The sequence below is a fragment of the Nelumbo nucifera genome, chromosome 6 (assembly GCF_055504915.1).
Source record: "Nelumbo nucifera cultivar China Antique chromosome 6, China Antique-T2T, whole genome shotgun sequence".
In the NCBI taxonomy this organism is placed as follows: Eukaryota; Viridiplantae; Streptophyta; class Magnoliopsida; order Proteales; family Nelumbonaceae; genus Nelumbo; species Nelumbo nucifera.
The window spans coordinates 36,505,813-36,529,122 of record NC_142654.1 but is presented as its reverse complement, the minus strand read 5'-3'; the positions used below and the strand labels follow the sequence as shown (position 1 = coordinate 36,529,122).

Genomic DNA, 23,310 nt, shown 5'->3' with positions numbered 1-23,310 from the left:
ATCCAACAAATTAGAATCTCTTCTTGTTGATAGATCGAAGAAATTAACAGATTTATTTATGCTGCAGCATCACCGTGTCAAGTTTACAACAGTTATGAAACAGTAAAGGAAGGTTTAAAGGAAACTATAAATAGAGGCTTTAAGAAAGTCCTAGTTTTTGCAGACACACAGCAACTTGTTTGGAAGCTTTCAGGCAAGATGAAGGAGCACAGTTGGAAGGATATGTTTCTTTTTTATGAACTCAGGAGGTCAAGAGTAAATTTGAAGATGTGAAGTACTTGTGTAAATAGGAACTCAATTTGTTTTGACATGTTCTCTAATCAGAAAGTATCGTGTACGCAGGAAGACCGTTTTGTACTCTTTTATTTATAAATAACGTTATTTATCTCCTTTCTTTGTATACAAATGGTCTCTTCCACATTCCCCGAGACAGACACAGATTTGAACATGTGCATATGCACATAAGGCACATGGTAGAGAGAGAGAGAGAGAGAGAGATTATGACATAACAGGAAATAAACATCAGTCTAGGATGAATGGATGCTAAATACATATAGATATAGAAAGATACAGTGAATGTATCAAACCCAAGCAGTTCAGCACAATGCCACTCATAATACTGCTTGCTCCAGCAATTCCTATGTATTTCTTTCACTTCATATATAATTTACATAAACGAGTGAGGGAACAAACCATCAACCCAAAGGAGCTGTACTACATAATTTCGGTGCCAACAGGATCCACGGTAAAATGAACTGACAGACTTTTCTGGGTTATCGGCTGGAACTTTGATCTCCAAATCTGCATACGGATCAATCAAACAACAAGCAACAAGAGTCTATAAACACACACACACACACATAAAAAAAAAAAAAAACTACTTAAAAAAAACCCTAAAATCCACCAAACTACTATCCTGCCTCTAGGCTACAAGTATCACCCCTAATACAAGAATGAACTGAAGCCTGAATGTCACTATCAAGCTGAACATTAATCCATTATGGTGAATAAAGCCACTCCACATCTGAAAGAGTAGCTACATGGATGAAAGAATGCACAAGTTCATTTTCCAAAGATTACTAGAAACTAGAAAGAATGCTACTAGCATTGGTACCAAAAATGGCAACAGAAAACCATGTTTCTAATCCCCAGTTCATAATCTAATGGCTGTCTGAATATGTTAGGGCATACACAAAAGAATGTAACCATGCATGTATATAACACAGTTCATGCAGTATTTTTTGATCAATCAGTTCATGCTGCTTTTGTGGCTCAAATAATCAATAATAATAGAATATTAATTTTTCTTATGAATAATAACAAAATCTTAAAGTACAAAGCTATGCTCGTTCAAAGGATTAGGTCCTTAGTTCCTTACATCTTTGTACTCTGAGCCACCTACAAATATCTGGAAGGCTTCAACTGCAAGAACAGACCAAAAGTTAGTTGTTTTATCAGTTTTATTTCTTTGTTTTTTTCTTCTGTTTGTGTGAGGGGAGAAGCAGTTGCTACTAGTCATAAAGGAAAACTTACTTGACCGAAAGCGAATTACTATGCAATGTGTATATTCGTTATCACTAGAATTGAAATTTGTCCCTGAAAATTGAACATGAATGTGAAACTAAATACAAAGTATGACATGTCACATGCGACCAATTGACACATAACTTGAAGAGAAAAGAATCACATATTAAAGGGTTGTCTTAATCTCAGACTCTCGATATCAAGGCAATACAATTAAGAAACATTTTCTTTACAGTTGGACTATGTTTGTGAATAAGCAAGCAATCATGCTCAAGACCAAAAACGTTTCTTTTTATTTATTTTTTTTATTTCAAGCACACCTTGAGTGGACTGTACAATCAATGAGGGGAAGTCCATGGTCAACTTTGCAAAAGTAGCCAATGCATCCTCTATACTTCCACCATTTGCACTCTCAATAACTGAAAGCAGAAGCACAAACTCCACCCCGTAATTGAACTCCTGTACCCCAAAGTTAGCTCACATCAGTTTAAGAATCATCAGAACATAATACTAGAAAAAAGAAAATTAAGTCATAATAAGTAAATTTTCATTAAGTGGGATGACCAATGAATGCTCTTATTGATCCAGAGCTGACTAAAAAGTTCAAAGAACAAAATTACCTTAAATTGTGAAACCAGCAACAAGTCGACAAGATAATTTCAATTGTGAAACCAACAGAAGAATCCACTGGATCATTTCAATTTCCTACTGAATTAATATTGAATCGATAACTCAGATGAACTCTGTGGGTTTAATGAACCTAACCTCTCCCTTGCGAAATATAGGCAAGATATCATCTTCTACTTCAGATTCATAATCCACAGAAATCAACCCCTAAAAAACATCCACCAACTATAAGTTGTCTCCAATTAATGTGGTATGATAAAGGTGCTTCTGTGATAAAACTAAAAAGAAATGACATATAAGGAACTGGCTTGTTGGTGTTTACATGTGGCATACATGACAGTAAGGAACCACATGGTCCTTTAAGACTCCCAAGTAGAAAGAATGACTATAGAACTTTGCAAGGTCTTCCCTTCTTTGGAAGCGCATGTATACAGCATGGGTGTAACCATCAGGGTTCTGATCAGAGATACGGCCTACACAAACAAACAAGGATTTAAAAAATTTAAGTGTATGCAGAAACTGTAATACCTAAAAATTGTAACGAATACCTAGGACTTCTACTTTAAAGCTCCTTTTTAGGGAGATTTAATTAAAGTAAAATTGCATCAATGGTAAAATGTTCAGGGGGGCCCATACAAGTAGATACAAATATCGACTTTGAGCTGATGTATAGCTATAATCAACTCCCCTAACTAAGAACTAGAAGGTATATTCTCCCAATCATTACAAAAATTAGAAATTTTCAAATAACCAAAATCTACTAGCTTGTATGCCTAAGAAAAGATTGTACATTCCGCTTTTCTGATGACTTACAAAACTCTCACATTGCTTTTCTTCAAAAATTCCAAATTTTCTTTCTCTATATATACTTTTTTTATAAGTTTTTCTCTCCATATACTTAACATATTGCACATATCAGGTTTAATATAATATCACCTTGTTTTGCAAACCCCTCACAAGCCAAAAATAAACTGAACAGGCTATTTCACCCAATAATAATCATTGCCAAGTAGCTCTATGAGATGAATCCATACCTAAACTAAGAAGCTGCAATATAATAAGAGATGGCGAACTGATTCAGCAAGATGTTCAGACAGCACAAATACATTTCTTATATCTTGACCCCTTAAAGCCAGGTTTTCTTTTTCATTTTCATTTTCCTTTTCTTTTCTTTTCTTTTTGTTTTTTTTTTTTCTGACTCAGGGTGGGGACAGAGTAGGGTGCACATGAGGTTCACTGACCTTACCTCAGAGAGCTGCAGTTATGCAGATTTTTAAAGCCAGGGGGTCAATAATCTAAGATTCACATTGCAGGTCAAGACCCTGGATCAAGAATTGATCACTCTAAAGTGTTTTCTAGACGGGGTTAATGATTTACATTCTTGCAAATCTTTCTTTTGTTCTGCAGTTCTGCAGATTTTCAAAGCCAGGGGGTCTATAGTCTAAGATTCACATTGCAGGTCAAGAACCTGGCTCGAGACCTGATCAGTCTCTAAAGTGTTTTCTAGATGGAGTTAATGACTTACATTCTTGCAAACCTTTCTTTTGTTCTGCAATTATTTCACAATTTCAGTGGTACGGGAATTTACTGCATTCTTTTAGCAGATCAGCTCTGTGTGTGTGTATGTGAGAGGAAAGATAGAAGCTGCACCATCATTCTTTTTTTTTTTTCCCTCTTTTCTTTTTTCTCACCTACTTACCTACTCATAACCCTGCCTCCTCTCTCTGCCCAGCTTTCTATCTCACCCTGTCTCACCTCACCTCTTTAACAGGGCATACTGGGTTTTATTGGGGAAAAGTTCATTAAGGTCAGGAGTGGGATTATAACAACTTGTACCATACCTGATTGGCTGATCCATTTGCAACCCGATATCCAACTAACAAAGGGATTTAATACAATCAATCCTTTGTTACATAATACCTTTTCAAAGGTAATATCATCTCATGCCAGAATTCTGAACAACTGGCCTTGTTTATTTCCTAAGAAGAAAAACTAATATATTGTAAACAATAATAATATTAGATATTCCAAAATATTGTCACATACTCAAATAGGTTATATGTTTATTACTAACATAGATTACATGTATGTAATATATGCATGACCTTTATACCAAATATGCAACAGATCTCTGCTAATTAATATATTATGTAGCTCTCATTATCATTAGGTAATAGTGTTGACTGTTGACTGCGTTTCATGTTTCAGCCAACATAAGCAACTAACATTAAAATACAGATAAAAGGCATGGAATCTGTAAGCTAATTAGCTAAACATGCTAGTCACTTAATGATGTGGACACGTATTGGGAGCAGTAGCAGCAATGATCCGGTGTTCTCATCCTATCCAATTCGGCAGCAACAGTCTTATCCATTCGGCAGATTAGATTAGACTATCTTGTTATTCTTATCTTATCTTATTTAGTAGATTAGATTATCTTATCTTATTAGGTTGCCTTATCTTATCAGATTAGGATTAAGAGAGACTTATCTTATTAGATTAGGATTAAGAGAGACTTATCTTATCTTATCAGTCTTATCTTATCAAGATAAAGCTGGAGGTCTCCCTATTCAGCAAGGAGTCTCCCTAAGAACAGGACTCTTGTAATCTCCTATTTAAGGAGCCACTATTAGTGAATAAAGGCACCGAATATTCAGTCAAGAAGAGAGTAAGGAGAGTTGGTGATCTCTTGGACAAATCACCATTAGGGCGGCCAAGACAGGTTCATCAAGAACAGGGAGGAACAAGGAAAAACAGGAGGTTTTCCCCGTGAACCGACCCGTGACGAGATCCTATTCGCGGGCCCATAACATTTTGGTATCAGAGCAAGGCGTATGGGTGATCTGGAGCAGCTGCCGTCCAGGGTCCACAAACTCGAGCACTGGCTCGTGGAGACCAGCTCGAAAGTACGAGAAATCAAGGACGAAGTCAGGGAGCTATGGCGTTTGGAGTTATTCCTTTCTAGCAAGGAGAGGAACACAGAAGGGGAGGCAACCACTGGCGGCTGCCGACCGGATCTGTCGAAGTCTTCCGGTGAGCAGTAGATCGTCAACCAGGGGGCCGCGGTCATTCCCAAGTACAACAGGTTGGAATTTCCGTCGTACAACAGCAATGGAGATCCCTTGGGTTGGTTGTACTGGTGCGAGCAGTTTTTTCGCAATCAACGGACAAACGATCAAGACAAGGTAAACCTAGCCGCCTTTCACCTAACAAAGGAAGCGCAACTCTGGTTCTATCGATTGGAACAGGAAGAACCTGGGCTCAGTTGGACCTAGTTCAAATCTTACTGCCTTTTTAGGTTTGGGCCCCCACTGACAAGCAACCCCTTAGGTGAATTGATCAACCTCAAACAGACGGTAACGGTGGCTGAATACCAACGCCAATTCCAGACCCTCCTTGCCAGAGCAGCTTCAGTACGACCAGACCAGCAGGTAGACATGTTCACCGCAAGGTTAGCAGAACCCTTGAGGGTGGATGTGGAGATGCAACACCCCCCCAACCTGGTCACAACCATGAATATAGCTCGCGCCTTCGAACGCAAGATACAACTCAGCCGCGGAACCTTCAGTATGGGGCGGCCTCCATCAGCATGGGCATCTCCGGAACCACTCGGAATGGCTCCATATTCAGTAGCCAGCCAAGAACAGAAGCCACAGACGAGCAACAATTCCAGATCAGCATCCAGTGTGGGGAGCAGCGTCGTTGCACCCCCTATTAAGCACTTGTCCAGAGCTGAGATGGCGGAATGCAGGGCGAGGGGACAATGTTTTAATTGTGATAAACTCTACTCAGCAGGGCACAAGTGCAAGAGACTTTTCTGCCTCCTGGTGAAACAAGAGGAAGATGAGGATGAACCCTCTTCACTGGAACCCGATCTAGGAGGGCAAAGTCATTCCACCTATCCGGGATTCCTTTGACTGTGTTTCAAGACACCCATCCTGAATTTGAGCTTGAGGACAAGCTCGTAGTCCAGAAGGGGAGTAATGATGTGGACACGTATTGGGAGCAACAACAGCAATGATCCGGTGTTCTCATCCTATCCAATTCGGCAGCAACAATCTTATCCATTCGGCAGATTAGATTAGACTATCTTGTTATTCTTATCTTATCTTATTAAGTTAGTAGATTAGATTATCTTATCGTATTAGGTTGCCTTATCTTATCAGATTAGGATTAAGAGAGACTTATCTTATTAGATTAGGATTAAGAGAGACTTATCTTATCTTATCAGTCTTATCTTATCAAGATAAAGCTGAAGGTCTCCCTATTCAGCAAGGAGTCTCCCTAAGAACAGGACTCTTGTAATCTCCTATTTAAGGAGCCACTATTAGTGAATAAAGGCATTGAATATTCAGTCAAGAAGAGAGTAAGGAAAGTTGGTGATCTCTTGGACAAATCACCATTAGGGCGGCCAAGATAGGTTCATCAAGAACAGGGAGGAACAAGGGAAAACAGGAGGTTTTCCCCGTGAACCGACCCGTGACGAGATCCTATTCGCGGGCCCATAACACTTAACACCATTGATGAAATTCAAGACTATCATGAGGCAATAAAACTGAGCTTCTAATTCCTAGTTTCCTAGAATGGCTCTTAAACAAATATATAATGAATAAATAAATAGCAAAGGATAAAAAGAATGGTTTATTGCTTTTGTAAATCCAAATAACAAGCCCCATAAACAAGACTCACCTAGAGATATTGCCACAATTCCTCTCATTTGATACTGAGATGTATAAATATAGTCTAGCATATCTGTTTCTTCTTCATTAGATAAGTCCCCTTTTGCTTTCAGCAGAGAAACGTGTTCTACAACTTTTCTGCAATAAATAGAATGATATGACACCCATCTTTCACTTGCAAATCTAGTATTTATATTGAGTAAGAAAAAAATATGAATAGTCATTGCTTAAAACCTTATTAGAAAACTAAATGGATGTTCTAATTCAGGAAATTGTAATTGTAACTATTTTTTTTTTGTAAACAGGAAATTGTAACTTGATATGTAAATATATGCCAACAATCTAATATATTTCCTTTTGTTCTACTTATGAATGGATTAGATGTTAATACATTTAAACTTGGAATTGAAGTTTCCAATACATAGTAGACAAAGCAATACCCGCAAGAATCAAACTTACACAAACCGGTGAATTATGCCCACGTCAATGGCTCATGTAATGAAAGGAAAGAAGAAAAAATGGACAAAGAAAAGGAAAAGAACAGATACCCATCAATGAGTTAAAGCAGAGTAAAGGCGGCGATCAATAGTGGAGCCATACTAGGTAAATCCTTTTTTCTTCTTTTTTTTTTTGTGGTGCATTGAAAATTAACAGAAAGCAAAATGGAAATAAAGAGAAAAAAAATCAAGAAATGGCATTCAATTCGGATTCACTATACACAACATGGGACGTTATGGCATTTCCCTGTTCTCTATTAATCCATGTAAATGCTATCATCAACTACAATTACATAGTTTACTTGTAATGTGAACTCTGCTCTGGATTCAAGTGAGTATTCAATGTCTTGTTGAAGAAAGAAAGAAAGCATCCTTCTTTAAGTTCAGAGGAATCCACCAATTTATCTAGAAATCTGTTCTTACAATGTGGGGATGCAATTTCAAATACAGAGTTCCATGTTGCGAGGGTGAAAAACAAATAAACCAAAGATAGCACCTTTTCCTCGTGGAAGCGGAATGCAATTTCAAATACAGAGTTCCATGTTGCGAGGGTGAAAAACAAATAAACCAAAGATAGCACCTTTTCCTCGTGGAAGCGGAGTTCTCTGAACCAGTGCCGGAAAACGGTTCTTCAGAAGCAGAAAAATCAACTCTCAAACGATTCTCCCAACGGGAACAATTTATCGGAATTCCTTTTGACTTCAAAACTAGAAATTTGACCAAATCAAAAACAAATGCAGAATTTTTAATTTTATCAATGAAATAATAAATTTTCGTGCTCAAGCAAGCTCACCATTGAAGGATCTCTTTGCAGAGCAGTGAAGAAACGGTGAAGAAGAAAATTCGAAAGGAATAGAAGGAAAGAAGTGAACGGAGATTAGGGTTTCGTGGAAACGAGTAATGGAAGGAATGCCCCAGGGGCCGACAATGTGCGCCTGAACGGGCATCGTCTAAGAGAAAACAATCTTCAGAAGCCCCTGAACGGGCGTCGCTTCAGAAATGCTTGAAGCGGGAGATGTGTTGTGTGGCAAAGAGAAGCTGAGAATGGGTGGACCAAGAAATAACCAACATGTAACGAGGACGAATTGGCCTCAATCTCAGATATCGTAAATTACAACATCATCCTCTTACTCAAGACTCAAGACTGGTGTCAATCGGACTGGATTTGGTCCAGTCCAATCCGACCCAACGTTGGTCCATTTACAAATGACCTGGACCAAATTCAATCCAAATCTATACAAACTGGATTGGATCCAGTCTATTTGAAATGCAAATAGATTGGATTGAGTCCAACCCGGTCCAAACTAAATGAAAATTCAAAAAATACTTAAAAACCCAGAAAATGTGAAAAAGTTACGGAAATGGTTTCTTGGAACAAATAGTTAGCCTTTGGACACATCTTGCGTGCGCAAACCTACTTAGTTCTAGTAGTGATTGATGTAATATCTCAATCTCAAAGCATAGGAGTACAGAAGCAAACGAGCAATAAGTCCCCATTGTATTTGAAATTTTTAATAGCTAGAGAGTCCCATCACCTGTTCCAAAATTCCAATCTGAAGGCTATCAAACGCATTGCCTTGGCTGTTTAGGTATAATCAGTTTTAAATGTGCTTCAAATTTGGTCTAAGTCAATTCAAGACTGATCTTGAAATTTCATATTTCAAAATCATTGGGAAATCGGTTCTCAGGTTGGATTAGAAAAATTTTTTAAATTCAGTCAACCATTAAATTTGATTCATCCATGTCTAATATGATTTTTAACCCTTCCAATAGGCTCTATTATATGCCCTTCTCTAGCAATGATTTTCTACAATTGCCAACAAAGAAGAAACTATACATGCTTTCTTTGGCTAGCTATCAAGCCCATTTGCTTTTATCTTTTACTATGGGACCCATTTCTAATAAATTAAGGAAAGTTGCATGATGAATTCCAAATCAGTGACCTAAGAAGTACTTACTCATAATTCATGTGGAACTCACCATTATTGTGTCATTAAACTAAGAACTAAAGGAAAAACCATCTTTTTAATGAAGTCAAAGGTGGTTGAACTTTGAATGGCTTTGAGTAAGCCACACTAGAAATTAATGCAATATGGATCGACCTAAACTGAAAGTTGTGAAAAGAAATCATTTGAGCCCATTAGTTAATTAAATCTATTAGATGGGAATAAATGATGCACTCGATATTTATGGGTCTTATGAACTTATTCTATTTCTGACTACCTAAGAACTATGCTACCATATGTTTAGCTGCACCAAATCATGATTGTTAAGTCTCTAAACCAATGGACGTTGATATGAAGAGGGATTTGTGGTGCATGGTTGGTGATCCCATGAAACATTGCCCTATAAAGTTCAATCAAGGCCATCTTTCATTTTAATGAATAAAAAATGATGAAGTCATTTTTTCCTTGTACCCCTTGCAATGCATCTCACAACACTACTTTGGAAATTTCTATGTATAAGACTAAACAGTCCCAATAAATGGAGAATCTATTGACCCTATGTGTTTTGACGATAACAAACACATTGAGAGTATTAATAGTGTATTTAAGTGTGCAACATCTTTAGTAAGCTTCTCTATATTTAAATGATGTAAAAAACTGCAATGCCACATGCGATCAAGTGGAAGTTGTGTTGATTAGCTACTTGTGCTTCAATGTGTTTCTACACCATCATCAACCTTTCTCCAACAAAGGAAGCTCCATGAACTTAAAGGATTTGGAGCTGCTAAAGATCGATTTTCTGCAAAACTCATAAAGGAGTCAAATTATACATCAAGTTGTATTTATTGGCTTTTATCTTTTCTATAATCTTGATGTAAATCAATTGTATTATGCACTTCATGGATGCTCAACAACATTGTCTTTCCTAAGCTTAATCATGTTAAAAGTTAGAGAAACATCTTTAAAATCCAAAGGAAAAGTTTCCAAACCTTTAGGCAAAATGTACCAAGATTTCAAGGGTTATCTGTTATGCAAATTTTCCTTGACTATGAAAATGTGTTAACTACCCAAAAAGATGTATTGATTAATTATAACATTTGAGGGTTGCATTGCTAAGATTTTGAGAATGTGCTGACTACCCAGAAAGATATATCAACTAATTATGACAACTGAGCCATGTAAGAGCCCAAATTGAGAAGATGTGCCAACTTAGGCTCACTAGTCAATTGAACCAGTCAACAAAAAGAGAAAAAAGATTTCTCCCTTTGTGTTGTAGTCAATTATTAAAATAGTGCAATCACCTACCACGAAGAAGTTTAACCATTTGAAGGCTTGAAAGGATACTACTAAATCTAGAAAGCCTTCTAATGAGTTGGAGGAAATTTGAATCATTTACTAAAGAGATAAAATCCCTCCAACGGATAAAAAATGGTTTCATGTTATTAATCCTCTATAAATAGAGGTTCTAAACATCAATTCAAACACAAGAAAGCAAAAGCCAAGTTTTGAATCGACCTAGCAAAAAACAACTTGTGCTTTCAAATGTACATATAGTATATAATTGTTTTTTAAAGAGAGCAAGCTAGAGCTAGAGTCTTTCTGGAGAAGATACTTGATCTTCATCTGGTTTAGGGGTGAACTTTGTCAAAACCTTGAGTTCTTTCTCACTCATCTTATTGGGATTCTCCTCCCTAAGTTGAGCATCTGTAAATACTCTAGCAACTGAATTATTTTGTGTTGTAGTTATTTATATCTACCTATTAAGTGATTGCTCTTGCATTATAAACCTACTCCTATGTTATAATGGAAGGTCTTTGAATAGATAGGTTTTCAACTTGTTGAACACCATTAAGGTCTTGTTGGCAACTCTATTAAGCCCAACTATAAGGTCTTGCATGCACCCGAAAGTTCTACTGGTTTAGATCTTGTTGGCACCTAGTGTAAGTCCAACTGGAAAGGTATTGTATGCACCCGTAAAGTCCTATTGGTTGTAAAGGTTTGTTTGATTTCTGGGAAGTCCAATCGGTTAATGGAAAATCCTCAGTTGTGTTCTAAGGTAGGATGTAGGTAGGGTTGGTCGATTATCTATAAAAATCTCTATGTGCCTTCTTGTTTTTGTTTCTTTACTTTTAAAATTTGTGTAGTTTATTCCTCTTATGCTAATTTGTCTCAACTTTAATACTTAAAACCTTGAGACCATGTAGACTTGCACTTTATTTTCTTTGAGCTCTAACTTTACTAACTCTATCAATTGCACTAGCATTACAAACATTATTCATTTCCTTTACATTTATTGTTATGCTATTTACATTTATCGTCTATTTACATTTCTATAGTCAGTTTTGAGTGTTGTGATAGATGGTCCATATCTCATCTATCTTATAGCAGGTCCACTTCGCTACTACTTGTTTGTGGTTAGTCCTCTCTCTTTAGCTACAAAGCACACACCACTAGGTACAGCTACCGTTTACATTTGAGCAACTTTACATTTCAGCTACTCCTTTACATTTATATAATTATTTACATTTACTGACCTTATTATGTATTAAATGTAGAAGAACTAACCTAATAGCAGGCTATAGTTCTTTAACTATTTAATTCTTTATCAGTTGCTATATTCTTATTAGCAGTCTTCATATTTACTATTGTGCTTTCTTGTTGACTGCTAACCCCTACATCTCCTGCTACTGTATTGTTTATCAATTTTGTAGACATAGGTTCTTCACTAGTTTGAAAGTTTGGTTGATTCAAGTTTACCATCTTGATTAATTACAGAACCTAGCCAACTAATTCTTTAAACTTTAGTTGAATATTATTTGTGAAAAAGGCTTAGATTTAATTTAAGGGGAAGGATGTTGACCTTGATTGTTTAATAATCTATGAGCTTGAATTGAATTCAAGCATAATCATAGTTTTAGAGCTTTACCTAATTCACCTCCTCTTGGATAAGGCCGTCGGTCCCAACAAGTGGTATCAGAGCAGGTTCACCTATCCACAAGCTTAACAACTTGGTGAACAATGGCCACCCAATTCATTATCACCATAAAGGTCAATCTTTCTCCAGACTTCCATCATTTAATGGAAAAGACTACAATTACTAAAAGTCTAAATGAGGGCATATCTCATATCCCAAGACTATGATCATTGGGAAATAGTTGTACATGGACTACATAAATCCTCAAGTGAATAAAAGGATATAGAAAAAGAAGATTACTTAGAACCTTTTGAGGAAGAAAAAAAAAAGGAGAATCTCACTAAATTCAAAGTCTATGAACTGCTTATACTGTGCACCAAGAAGAAGTGAGTTTTTGTTTTTTATTTTATTTAAAAAATTAAAAATAAAAAATGTTAAAATTTATAATCCTATTAAAAAAGATTCAAATATTTTTAAAATATTAACATACATACATACATATATACATATATACCCATGGGGATAGGGGTCCTTGCGAAGCAGGGAGTGCTCTCCCCATCCCTACAGGGGGAAAATCATCCCCATCCCCGCCCCATTTGAGGTAGGTCCCTATGGGGATCGGGGAAATGGGGAAAATTGTCATCCCTAGATTTGAGTGTATTAACTCTCATTATGTGAAAATGGAGGAATTCCAACTACCTCCTATGGAAGCAACAATCCAATATGCAAAAAGATGCTAGTAACAAAAATGCATCTTCTTAATGTAAAAAGGAGACTATCATTTGATCTCCCAAATGAATGAAAAAAGGAGATATTTTAGCTCTACCTCCAAAGATATGTATATGCTACAACTTAAGAGGAGTTATACAGAAAAATATCATATATTCTTATGCTCATTAGTATTTATCTAGTTGAATAGGCATTGCTTGTGGAGTATGGCTAATTATTTGCATATATGTTCTTAATTGAAAGCCATATTCATTTGTCTTGTTAACTAAGCTAAATTTGTTATGTGCATCATTAGTATTTATCTAGTTGAATAAGCATTGCTTGTGGAGTATGGCTAATTATTTGCATATATGTTCTTAATTGAAAGCCATATTCATTTGTCTTGTTAACTAAGCTAAATTTGTTATGTGCATCATTGTGTTCAATTGTCTCATGTAACATGACACAGGAGAATAGTACTCTCATATCAAACTTTACTATTTTATTTTTATTTTTATTAATGGTTTTTCAACATCAAAAAGGGGAAGATTGTTGACCCTATATGTTTTGATGATAGCAAACACATTGAGAGTACTAATGGTGTATTTAAGTGTACAACATCTTTAGTAAGTTTCTTTGTGCTTAAATGGTATAAAAAGTTAGAATGCTACATGTTATCAAGTAGAAGCTATGTTGAGTAGTTGTTTCTGTTTCAATGTGTTTCTACGCCATCATCAACCTTTCTCCAACAAAGGAAGATCCAAGAAATCAAGCACAAATGCTACCCATGAATTTAAAGGTTTTGGTGTTGTTGAAGATTAATCTGCTACAACATTGAATGGTATATTAAAGAGAAGAAATTGGACTTTCTTAAACATGGTTAGATCACTTCTCGTTATAACCTAAGTGAACAAAAGGTCTTTGTTAGTCGAAATACCCATTTCCTTGGAAAGGAATACATCTTGAATGATTATCATCAAGAAGTTGTTCTTGATGAGGAAAACTTTATGTAGTGGGAGAGCTTCGCTTCAACAAGCTCCAAATATAAATACCCAACCTAAAAGATCTACCTGGGTGTCTAGACTCTTGTTGATATGGTTATGACCAAGAGACCTTCTTGATGGAAATTGATGATCATCAATAAGTTGTTATTGACAAGGAAAACTTTGATGTAATGGGATAGGTCCAAGAAGCTCCAAATATAAACACCCATCCTAAAAGATCTACTTGGGTGTCTTAGACTCTTGTTGATATGGTTATGATCAAGAGACCTTCTTGATAAAAACTAATGATAGTGAAGAAAATCCTTTGACTTCAAGCAATATTGGACATAAACTCCTTTAAGTTGGTAGATGCCATGAAAGTTAAGATGAACTCAATGAAAACTAATTGATTTCAAATGTATCTTCAAGAGGAAGAATGTCCTTGGTGGAAAAATTGAGACCTACAAAGCTCATCTTGTAGTGAAGGCTTATAAATAGAAAGAAGGATTTCATTATGAGGAAACTCTTAATAGAGAAAGAACAGTAGGAAACAATAAGAAGAAGGAAAGGGAGAGAAAAGAGAGATGTTTGGTGAATAAAACTCTGTTTGGTGGCACTAGATTATAATATTATATATAAGTCAACCATAATTAAAAGGGAAAAGACCCTTGTGCCCCTATTGTATTTAAATTACATAAACAATGACAAAAATGCTACTTTGAACAGAACAAATTGACCCTAACTAAGTAGAATAAAAACATAAGTGTAAAGTAAACTATTCCAACACTCCCCCTCAAGTTGAGACATAGATGTCAATCATGCCCAACTTGTCACACAAATTATTATGTTGCGCGTGATGAAAGCCCTTGGTGGTGAAGATGTCTGCAAGTTGTTCTTTTGAACTAACATATGGAGTGCACACTTCTCCACTCACAAGTTTTTCTCTAATAAAATGCTTGTCCACTTTAGTATGTTTTGTTCTATCACAGAGTACAAGGTTAGTAGTAATGTCGATAGCAGATTTATTGTCACAATAGTGACATGGAGTTGTTAACTATAAAACCCAATTCACCTAACAAGTTTTTTATCCACATGATTTCAACAACTCCATGAGACATAACTCTGTATTCTGCTTCAGAACTGGACCTAACCACCACACTTTTCTTCTTATTTCTTTAAGTGACTAAGTTTCCTCCCATAAAGTTACAATTCCCACTGATAGACTTTTCGTGATCGACTACCCTTGCTCAATCTGCATCTGTATACACTTCAACCTTCAAATGCCCATGTTTATGGAATAACAAACTAACTCCTAGGAAATTCTTAAGGTATCTAAGGATCATTTCTGCAACTTCAAAGTGAGTTGTCTTAGAATTATAAATGAACTGGCTAAGGACACCCACTACATAAGCAATATGAGGCCTGGTCATAGAAAAATATAAGAGTCTCCCTACAAGTCTTGGGAACTTTTTCACATCGTTCATAACCTCACCTTAACTGTCTCCCAATTGATGGTTAAGTTCAATGTGTGAATCAATTGGCTTCACCCCTAACTTGCTTGTATCCTCTAATAAATCTAGTACATATTTCCTTCGGGAAATAAAGATGCCCTTTAAGAATGAGCAACTTCAATCCCAAGGAAATAACATAAGGGGCCTAGATCTTTCACCTCGAATTGAGTGGCTAAGAATTTATTTAGCTTTTACATTTTAGTATTCCAGTCTCCTATAACCACTATGTCATCAACATACACAATTAAAGATACAATTTTTCCTTCACCGTTCTTCACAAATAGAATATGATCTGACTGGCATTCTCTGAACCTTATTTGGTGTACAGCTAAGTGAAACTTACTAAACTAGGCTCAAGGTGATTGTTTCAACCCATATAATGATTTTTTTAACATGCACACCTTCTACTCATTGTTTTTGGCACAAAAACTTGGAAACTGAGTCATGTGCACCCCCTCTTCTAGGTCACCATTCAAGAATGCATTTTTAATGTCAAACTCGTGAAGTTCCCAGTCAAATTTAACTGCCAGTGAAAGGAGAATTTTGATCGAATTCATCATGGCTACTGGATAAAAGGTCTCAACATAGTTTACTCCATATACTTGTGTAAACCATTTTGCCACCAACCTGGCTTTCAATACAAGAAAATTGACTTTTAGCGGCAATTAAAATGGTCGTTAAATGTCTTAAAAACTACCGCTAAAGGTTTTATCGGAAGTCAGCAAGCTGCCGCTAAAACAATTGTCACTAAAAGTTCTAGCGGCAGTTTCCTAACTGTCAGTAAAGCTTCAAAACTGTCGCTAGTTATAGTTTTGGTGGCTAAAACTATTATATATATATATTCAAACCTGCCCAAATAACCTGAAATTCGTTCAAAATAACCTATAATTATTTTTAATTACTAAATAAGCTTATAATTTGCTTCAAATAACTTATTCATTCATCCCAATTGAAATGAAATACAAAAAAAAAACATCAAATAGAAATAAAATTTAAAAGTATATTCCCCATTCAAAATAAAAATTCCATTCATTCATTCTCAAAATACAAATTTCATCCATTTATTCTTAAAAATATCGAGTTCCATTCAAAAGACTTCTTTACAAAAACTTCTTCGGCTTCTCCCAAAATCTGATCTGTCCACCATCCCCAGGCTATTTATTAAAGTGCTGTAGAGATGATATTTGGGACCATATCAACTTCTTCCTTGGCTGCAAACTTGTGCAACATTTCATCTAGCCGACATGCTTGTCCCAACATTGCTAAAATTGCATTATAAGTTATCACATACAGCTTATATTTTAAGCTCTTCATTTGATCAAATATCAAGAGCGCTTTGTGAAGCCATAAATGATCCTGGAATATCCACCTAGAAAATGACAAGTGGCTATTCAGGTGAGAAATGAAGGTGTTGAGCTGTACAGAGAGCTTCAGAAACTTGAAACACAACCTGTTCTAAGAAAAAGTTGTGTTATGTCCCTCGAGGCATTATAGCTATTTGAACAAAATTTTGTGCATGATACAATTAAAGGTACTTATATATTCTATTTATGCTGAATTTAAACTTCTATATGAGGCATGCTTTTTAGTTAAATTATTGAAAAAATATTTCTTTGCTAAGCAACTAGATTAGGTTTTAGGAAAATGATGGACAAAATCACTTGTCCATAGAAAATATTCTAAGATTTTGTAATATCTCTTCCACTTATAGTAGGCCTTGAAGCAGTGTAAAACTATAAAATGTTAACATAATTGTTGAAAATTTTGGATTTCATTCAAGTTCTGAGGGTCACAAACATATAATAAAATTTCATGGGGTTTGGGCTTATTTCTTCAGGGCACTAAATCTAAGCTATTCCCTCAGTATGTCGAGGAATGTCTAGAGAGCTGGTGTCTAGAGGGTTTGAATAAAAAGGCAAGAAAACACGGGGAGTTCCAGTTGCAATTTTTTGGGCAATTTGGACAAAATGCAATTCAAATTTACTTGAGAATGATGCTTACCAAGAAGATGAAATGTTAAGGAAATGCTTACCTATGTCTTATGGTTTCCAGTGGTAGTTTTGTCCAGGAATATTGCTTTTCTGAAATTTCTTTTAGTTAATACTTCACTTGGATAAGGGTGGAATACATGCCACCAAAAACATAGATTTATATTCAAATCAAACTTATGTGGATCCCTGTTTTTTATTGGGAGGCCTAGACTAGACGTGTTGTTTCATATCTACTATCCAGGTGGTTAGTCTTGATGCATTTATTCTAGGTTATTATTTATGAAACTACACTAGGTTTATTTATGATTAAAAAAGTCAATTTATCTAGAAGATTTTCACCCACATAAATGTAACAACTCAATTTATCCAGATGGTTGCTCTAGAAGATTTAGTCTAACAAGTCATTACTTAGGTGATGCTCAAACAAAAGCATTAAATTGCTACAAGATTTGTATTAGCTTAAGGATGGGAATATAAGACATAATTTTGCACCCTTTGGTCTTTATGCAACATTTTGAGTTTCAAGTATGCTTCAACTAATCTTGCATCCGACCTAGGGGTATGTTGAACCAAAATTTCCAAATCTAATGACACAAAAATCACCCAAATCTGACACCATTTACCCCTTCATCTTAAGACCCGAAGCTAGAACTGATTTCAATCATTCGATCGGGATCATTTTGATCCTAAACCTCATCTCACATCAAATCAGAAATCCAACACCATAGGTATGTACTCCTTCATCTTAAGACTTGAAGTCGAAACTGATTCTGATTGTTTGATCAGGATCTTTTGATCCTAAACCTTATATCACATTAAGTAAAAAATCCAACACCATAGTTATGTATAGCCCAAAATTCCAAACGACTTTGCTCCTTCATCTCAAGACCTGAAGCTAAAGTTGATTCCAATTGTTTAATTAGGATCATTTTGATCTTAACCATATATCACATGAAATAAAAAATCCAACCCTGTAAACATATAAGGCTCAAAATTTCAAGTCCAATGATACCAAGATCATCCAATTCCAACACCGTTAACCCCTCCATCTTGAGAACCAAAGCTAGACTCAATCTGAATCCCCCAAGAATCTTCACTACAACTTCAAACTTATGGACCCACATGACCAAATCTTTCTACCAGCCTTTAGAACCATCTTTAAAATTAAAATAAATCAGCTAAGGAGTCTCAAATCAATAAAGCAATCACCTAAACTTAGAATATTCATTTTAGGTAAATTTCTAAGACATTCCATCTATTGTCTTGATTAATTGAGAAAATCTCTCACAAGGCTGTCATGCCATACCTTTCTCACATTTAATCTCCCTCTAAAAACATTTTAAACCTCAACCATTCATCCCCCCAATTCAAATCTAAGTCATCCATTCCCTTCTAGAATTCTTCCCAAAACTCTATAAAAACCCATGCTTTCTCACACAAAGACACATTCTTGATTAGGGAGAGAACTCTACAACTATAGCCTAAACAATACCCCCCCCCCCCCTCTCCATGTCCAAAGAAACTCCAGCCTTCCCTTACCCACGTCCAAACTCATGAGAACACGTTCATCATGTGCAAGGACTCCCCCAAGCCATCTATACCCTAGTTGTAGTTTATAGTAGACCCATGAACTATTGCTTATACCTTTATCACTCCCCCTACATGTTTTAGACACCAAAGAATCATCTCTCACGACCCCAACACATCTATTTTCTCCCACCCCAACAAAACTCCATCATCTTCCCTTTTGAGTCGATCCTATAGTAGGAAGAGCAAGGATGAATCTTATTTGAATCTAACGGTCGTTGTAAAAGAGTAAGAACATTCAGCAGCCTTTTCTTATTCATTGGGCCACATGAACAATATTTTTTCATTCCTTGGGCCAAACATATCAGTTGTTGCACTGCATATATTTTGCTTCCAAACCATATTCGAGGTAAGATCACTATTTTGAATATATTTGTTGGATGCTCTCGTCGTTGCTATTTGTTGCTAGGGTTATTATTTAATAGCATTGTGCATCTCTTAGCCTTTTCGATAGTAGTAGTAATATACTTCCCTTGATACAGAAGTTATTTTTCTATTTAGATAGTGCAGATTTTCATTTGGATAACTTTTTTTCTTTGATTATTATTATTTTCTGAAGTAGTCAAATAGGATTGGCTCAATGACCATTCAGAAGATGAATAGTTTTTTTCTTAGTTTCTTATCTTATTTCACTTAATTAGCATATGCAATGTCATTTTTATTAGAATGAAAATCATTCTCTTACTTAATTAGCACCCATTTTAGAATCATTCACTAGTTTTTCACCCAATTATGTCATGCATCATTTAGATCTGTGTTTAGGTATTCTAGTCTTGTAGTTGAATTCCTATGGGCCCATTTTAAATTGAAATTTCAAAGGTTCTCACCCCACGATCGTAATCATTCGCTTTATAATTGTAATAATTGGTATGTACACCATTTATCACTTAGTTGCATATTTTAGTTTCTTTTTATCTATTAATATGGTCAGCCTTCACCCAAGTCAGATTCATCTTAGCTCCCAAGGTAACATCATTTGATAGGAGTAGGTCCCAATAGTCAATTTAGTATCCCCCTAGAACACTGAAGTCATTTTGATAGAAATAAAGTTGTTGACATGCTATCCCTATGTTTTGCATAATTGGGTCAAAATAGTTTCACCTTTGTTGTTTCAAGAACAAACACCATATATCATAATTATAGGAAAATAGTATATGCATCAACCAATTAAAACAATCTTTCTTATAGTTTTTTTTGGATCCCAAAAATTTCACAACCAATTAAAAAAATTAGATCCATATCCAGGATTCATTAGTTCTAATTTTTCATATTCCCCTTTTTGTAGTAGATATTTGTTATTCTCATTTAATTTATTAGAAATCCATACTTCATTTATATTTGTTAATTGCTTTCTCTTTCTTGTTGAATAATTAGATAGATATTATTCAGTTCCTCTCTTGTAATTTCGTGAGAGGTAATTTTAGTTTCTTCATAAGCCCGTAGTTATTAGAATAATTTTGGTAGGTTAGAAATCATATTTAACATGGTCAAACCAGATCTGGTGTTTGGCCGAATTATAAAAATAAAATTCTAACCCATCCTAGGAACTGATTTCCCGATAATTTGAATTTTGAATTTCCAGATCGATCTTGCACTGAATCGGAACAGATTTAAAATCTAAAATAAATGTTAATCATACCTGATATGGAGTCCACAAAGAAGCTTCCAGAGTGGTAGTTCATGCCCAATATCAAAGCTAAATTGGCCTCCTACTAAAGATGGTGCATCAGTGTGTGTGAAGCCGATTCAATAATGCACTTTCAGAAAAACCTGAACTCCAACATCCTTGGATCAATGCAATTGTGTGAAACTTGATGTGATTGATGTTTTTCTCCATAAACTAAGCTATGGACTAAAGAGAAACAGCCCCTATAATGTCTGGTTCGAACAAGGGTTTTGGGTGCAAGGGAAGAAAGAAAGAGTGCAAGAGAGGGGAGAAATTGGATGGTTTGCCCTCTCCCTCTCATTCCTTATATAGAGCACTCTCTTAATTCTATTAGGAGCTTATCTAAATCATATTTGGATCAAAATCATTCAGGTTAAGATAATCCTTATCTTCTTTAAAAGAAATGAGTGCTCTATACCCATATTTGACCCATATCACATGACAATGACCACTTAATTAATCTTATTAATAATGGGCCTAAGGCCAATTTCCTTCAATGGTTCATGTCCTAAGGCATTGCATGGCCACTTTAGGCCTAAGTATTATGTAGCATGGGACTCACAAAGGTCTTACATTAGCCCACAAGGGTTTAGTCCCAACCTTATATAGGGACAAACTGAATTCACTACTTAAGGGTAGTGAACCCCTGACCCAACCAACTTGGGCTCTGTTTGGACTCAACATTTAAACATAAGTGATCCTTAGATTTAACCACCCTATGAAGACCCAAGGATAATGGACTTCTGTAAGATAAAGCCCATCAAATAATCACCAAGTAATGGTCTCTTGCCCTTAAGCTCTTGACCCATATTCATCAACTACTTACAGGAACGGACCTCTTCCTTGACTGTAAAAAGCAGTGTCACGCTCTCTGCTCAAATGGATCCTGGGATTAAAACCATTTGCAAACATTTTTTATAAAATAATTATATAACATATAAATACATTTTGCAAACCTGATTTCAAATACAATTGAAATCCACTACCGATAGTTTAGGTTTCCATCAGAAAGAGTGTAAACCTTGATATTCACTTTGTCTGACAAAGGGGCCGATCTTATCACTATGATCACCCACTTGGGTAATTTTCCAAATTGCTCCAACATGCCTAGTTATTTGACCATGAATAGATCTCACTAGTTAGCATATAAAAAGCAATTCAGTCAAAGACCTAGTATAATATCATAATCAAGTTTGGGGTTAAGTACAACTTTCTAATTTTGTAAATTTATCTCCAAGGTCCAGGGCATAATTAGAAATTGGTCTAGGTTTAGTGTTTCTTCCAAACTCCTACCAACTATGCTAGGGATATAACCCTAGCAATTGAGATAAATTGCTCTATGAATTCTGTAGCACATTAGTTCTAGCCTTTTCAAGATAAACTTCCAAGTCTATCCAATGGCTGAAAGCATTTTAAACTGACACGAGTCTAATAAGTGTATAGTTTAAGGAATAATTCACAGAAACACACCAATTTGGACATAAAACAATAATATACTTATATTATTCATTCATAAATGTTTATGTACATCAATCTAATTGGAACTAAAGGCATACAACTATCTAACAAAAAATTTTGGAACATTGGTGTAGTAGAGGCCAATTTAATCGGGCATGTGTGGGGTGCCTAATACCTTCCCACATTGTACATTGGTTCCCGAACTCAAACAATCTCTATTCTCCATTGGGTTACAAGTCACCAAGAATACCATTTTTTTTTCTTGAAACATCTTGGGTTTTCCTAAATTCCCAATTCCCAAAAACTAGGTGGCAACTTTAGGTAGCCATACAAAGTATAGTTTGGATGAAATTTGAAAGATGAAGAAAACAACTAGAAACTAGTAATTGAATTTCTCTTGAGGATTTCATGAACTATTAAGACCTGAAAATAGATATTGTGACAATTGAGATTCATGTTGGAATCACTACATGCATAACCATTCATCTAAGATACATTGTAGGATTTTGCAAGTCGTGACTACATTGTAAGATTTGATCACATCTTGAAGAGAGTCCAAGCCACAAGATTTTAACCCTTTAAAAAGGAATTGAGTTGCCCTTCAGTAATATAGATTAGGGCACCTCAAACCAAAAATACATGATTAGATGATTCTTGCCCATTAGATATTTAGTCTTACATGACCCCAACAACGAATCACTCACTACAAGAAAATTGACTTTTAGCGGTAGTTTTGACTGTCGCTAAATGTCTTAAAAACTGCCGTTAGTTATAGGTTTAGCGATAGTTAAAGAGATGTACCGGTTACCGCTAAAACTATTATATATATATATATATATATATATATATATATATATATATGTATATACAATTGTCGCTTAATGATCTATTGGCAACAGTTATAGTTTTCCTGACTATTGATAAAGCTTCAAAACTGCCACTAAAGAGATGCATCGACTATATATATATATATATATATATATAAATATATATATTCACACCTGCCCAAATAACCTGAAATTCATCCAAAATAACCTGTAATTATTTGTAATTACTAAATAAGCTTATAATTTGCTTCAAATAACATGTTGAATATTCATACATCCAAATTTAAATGAAATACAAAAAACAAATCAAATACAAATAAAATTTAAAAGTCTATTCTCCATTCAAAATACTAATTCCATTCATTCATTCTCAAAAATACAAATTTTGTCCA

At 35.4% G+C, this 23,310-nt stretch overlaps 1 protein-coding gene across 5 annotated transcripts; it reads right to left on the bottom strand.

The window, feature by feature from the left end:
- Positions 1 to 506: 506 nt before the first annotated feature.
- On the bottom strand, positions 507 to 8,417 carry LOC104608749 (Stress responsive alpha-beta barrel domain protein). Of its 5 annotated transcripts, none has more exons than XM_010274832.3 (9): positions 8,121 to 8,411; positions 7,824 to 8,034; positions 6,841 to 6,968; positions 2,485 to 2,624; positions 2,290 to 2,358; positions 1,845 to 1,983; positions 1,534 to 1,596; positions 1,379 to 1,422; positions 507 to 801 (listed from the first exon to the last, which is right to left on the bottom strand). In XM_010274832.3, exons 1-9 carry the CDS (start codon positions 8,272 to 8,274, stop codon positions 715 to 717), a joined length of 1,035 nt encoding a protein of 344 aa, XP_010273134.2. In that variant the 5' UTR covers positions 8,275 to 8,411; the 3' UTR covers positions 507 to 714. The 5 variants fall into 5 exon arrangements, with proteins under 5 accessions (XP_010273134.2, XP_088746917.1, XP_088746918.1 ...); XM_088890791.1 differs by having other exon boundaries at positions 7,908 to 8,034; positions 8,121 to 8,407; XM_088890792.1 differs by having other exon boundaries at positions 7,824 to 8,026; positions 8,121 to 8,260.
- Between the last annotated feature and the right edge of the window lie 14,893 nt (positions 8,418 to 23,310).